This window comes from Triticum dicoccoides, chromosome 6A, assembly GCF_002162155.2.
Source record: "Triticum dicoccoides isolate Atlit2015 ecotype Zavitan chromosome 6A, WEW_v2.0, whole genome shotgun sequence".
NCBI lineage: Eukaryota > Viridiplantae > Streptophyta > Magnoliopsida > Poales > Poaceae > Triticum > Triticum dicoccoides.
The window spans coordinates 214,497,200-214,500,797 of record NC_041390.1 but is presented as its reverse complement, the minus strand read 5'-3'; the positions used below and the strand labels follow the sequence as shown (position 1 = coordinate 214,500,797).

Sequence of the window (3,598 nt, the reverse complement as noted above, 5' to 3'; positions counted from 1 at the left end):
TCTATATAGATCAAGATGTTGCAATGGGAAAGGTCATTGGGGAAGTGTTTGCAGAAGCATGACATGGATTACGCACCTTTCACATTATGCAAAATGTTGTCAAACATTTACATGAATAGAAGGGTGAAGAGGAAAATGAAGAAAAGAAAAAAGAGAAGAAAAGAGAGAAGAATGAAGAGAAGAAAATATAGGAGAATGAAGAAACACGTATTCTGTCAGATTTTAGTGCGTGCATGTTTGAGTACAAAGACATTGCCGATTTTGAACAGAAGTCTGACCTTAGGAGGAAAAACGTGAGCAAGCAAACAATTGAGTGCAGTTGCTGGATGTTTGATAGAATTGGGATATTATGTGGCCATGCTCTTAAAGTTCTTGATTTGATGAATATGAAGTCACAACGGCATATCATGTGTTAAAGCGATGGCCAAGAGAAGTACGGACCGGAATTGTACAAGACAACATGGGAAGAAATATAATCGCAAATCCAAATATGGATGCCATTCTTGGATATCAAAATATGCCCCTCAAATTTCAAATTTTGGCACATCGAGCAGCCAACTTTCAAGAATGCATCTTGTTACTAGACAACACACTTGACATCCTTGATAAACATATTGAAGAAAAAATCAATGGATGTACAAGCATAGAACTTGCAAAACAAACACATACTTCATTTATTCTTATAAGGTTGCAAAGATTACAGTCCTCAACATCATGCCGGTAAAATCAGGGACCTGTCAAGAAAAACAACCATACAGGGTTGTAGTCGCGAGGCTCTAGTATGCGCCTCGCGACGGCCAGATCCCGAAGACCAGACATTCCTAAGAGGAACCGCAAGAAAAAAGCAACCCTACATGACACCACACACACACTAGAGAACAACACACAGCACCTCAACATACTGACAGACCCAAACTCAATAACAATATCAATATCAACCAGACATGTCAACAGACGTTCCAGGATCAGCAACCCTGGAGACCAGCCACTGGAGCTGGCGCCTGCAACTTCTTAACCATGAAGCAGTGAAAAAATGACACTGGACACTAGAGCAACCTAAAAAACCAGTATGGTGTGGCTATAACGGCAAGGACCGGTGCCTGGATGGAAGGGGCAGGATGCCAGTGATGGCAGCCAGATGCTCAAAAAACAGATCACATCCTGAGGAGTGATCTGTGAAAAAACGAGCACTTGGCCAAAGGCGCCCTCCAAAAAATGACCGGTCCCTGAACAAAGTTCAGAAGCCCATCCCAGCTCATGATGAGCCGAAAAACTGACTAATATGGGTTTGACGGTTGCGCTGCTAGAGACGTATATCTGCATATGCAGGCGGCTGACCCAGTAGACGAGCCCCACCAGCAATGAACCATCTTGTCTGCCTAGGCGAGAATGTCGCACCACCAGAGCTGCTTCTCCAGCGATGCAATGTTGTGGTTGCCAATCATGTTGCAGTACTGAAGATTGAGGCCCTCCAACTTACCCATGCTGCCCAAGAACTGCACGCTCACCTGTGTGACCTTAGAGCAGCCAAACAGCGAGAGGGCACGGAGCTTGAAGTGCTTTGCGGACGCCAGGCTTGCAACACCGGAGTCGCTGACCATGCAGTTAGAAAGATCAAGCCCTGCAAGCTCAGTGCAGTTCTCAGAAATACAGAAGAGGCTTGCATCTGTTATCTTGCTGCAACCCTCGAGACTAACTTGCTTAACAGATTTTCCATGTGCCTTCACCAGGGAAGAAACAGCAACATCTGTGATGTTCTTGCAACCACTCAAGTCAACCTTGACCAGGCTACCCTCGGAAGAGTTTATCAACGGAAGAAGCCCATTGTCAGTGACCTCACCAAGACCACTCAGGTCGACTTGCTCCAGCTGAGGGCAGATCATACCGACTACGGCCAAGCTTGCATCAGTGAAACCTGGGCAATCCTTGATTGTCAAGAAACGAAGTGATTTGCAGACAGGAAGTTGTGCAGGAGCAGAACAGACATCCTTGACACCTGTGCATTTCACCAAGGAGAGAGCCCTGAACTTATGGCTGCAGTTGATAAGGCAGGCCAGAACACCAACAAGAGTAACCCTGTTGCACTCTTCAAGCTGCAGGTTTTCCATCACCTTTGCCGATTCTATGAAAGCCTTAAGACCAGCATCCGACACATGTCCACACTTCCTGAGGCAAAGCTGTTTCAAGCCTGGGCAGAACTTGGCAATACAAGTGATAGCAAGATCAGTGACCCCAAGGCAAGAGGTGACACTCATGCACCTCAACTTCTGCAAGCCGGCGGCATTGGCCATCACCCAAAAACCCCTCTCACCAACAGCAGCAAGGCGAGCAAGTGTAAGATCCGTGACGGCCTTCCCATAGTACCCAATCACGGCAAGCGAAGCATCTGTGATGTTCAATCCCTGGAGACGGATCTTGGCCAGTGATGCGGAAGCGGAGCACACGAGGCTAGAAATGCCCTGGTCACCAACGTGCACACAGTTCTTGATGCTCACAGCCTGCAGCTTCAAGCAGCACCGGCCAATCGCCCTCAGGCCCTCGTTGCCAACGCCGGAGCAGGCCTCCATGGTCAGAGACACCAAGTTGGGGCACCCCTGAGCAATAGCAGCAAGGCCCTTGTCTGTGATGAGCGGGCAAGAAGTGATATCCAGACGCTCCAGCGAGGGGCACCCGGCGGCGATCTCAGCGAGCCCAGCGTCGGTCACAAGCGGCACGTCCCACAGCGCGAGGGAGCAGAGGTTAGGACTGCCGCGGGCAACGGCCAGGAGCCCCTGGTCTGTGACCCCACGCGTCGGGTGGCTCCCACGGATGGCGAGCTTCTCCAGCCCGCGGCGGGATCCAGCAACAACAGCCATGGCGGCGAGGCGGACATCGGTGGCCTCGTTACCCTCGAGGACCCTCTCGACGGAGGGATCTGCGGAGGAGTCGTCCGTATCCTCCTCCATGACGAACTCCTCGTTGAGATCGGGCAGGGACGGGGCGGCCGCCGCGGCATGACCGAGCTCGGAGACCCGAATGCTGGCGAGGAGCGCGAGCCAGCGGCGGGAGACGCACGCGGAGTCAGCGCGCTCGCGGCCGCCGGGCAGGCGGCGCAGGACCTCGAAGAGGCACTCGTCCGGGAGCAGGTCCAGGGACGGCTGCGGGGGCTGCCTCTGCTTCTTGCTGGCCCTCATGCACTCGGCCGCCGCCGCGGCGACCGCCGACGCGGCCACCAGAGAGCGCTTCCGCTGCTGAACCACCGCTCCGCCACCGCGGCAGAACATCCCGGAAAGCTCGGCCGGGGCAGAGACGAGGCACCCGCCATCTGATTGTGTCGAAGAACACACCATCAGGGACACGCAAGAACAAACCTTTCCTTGCAAGGAACCACGACTAAAACAACAACCCGACTCTCTTCGGGGGAAAAGAAAAAAAGAAAAACATGAAGGGGATCTCTCTCTATCGCTTACCTCCGTATGCGTGGAAGGCAGGCATGCCGAATCGCCGGAGAAGGAAGAGATCCCTTGGAAGAAGAAGAGCACGACCAAGAAGAGAGCCGCCGCCGCCGCACGATCCGAGCCGACGGAGAAGGCCTTAAGCATTTACAGGCGACCACCGC

General features: G+C 52.5%; 1 protein-coding gene across 1 annotated transcript; it reads right to left on the bottom strand.

Moving 5' to 3' along the window:
- Nucleotides 1-646: 646 nt before the first annotated feature.
- On the bottom strand, nucleotides 647-3,592 carry LOC119316628 (EIN3-binding F-box protein 1-like). Its single transcript, XM_037590992.1, has 2 exons — nucleotides 3,450-3,592; nucleotides 647-3,304 (listed from the first exon to the last, which is right to left on the bottom strand). The coding sequence occupies exons 1-2, from the start codon at nucleotides 3,472-3,474 to the stop codon at nucleotides 1,380-1,382; spliced, it is 1,950 nt and encodes a 649-aa protein (XP_037446889.1). The 5' UTR covers nucleotides 3,475-3,592; the 3' UTR covers nucleotides 647-1,379.
- Nucleotides 3,593-3,598: the final 6 nt, after the last annotated feature.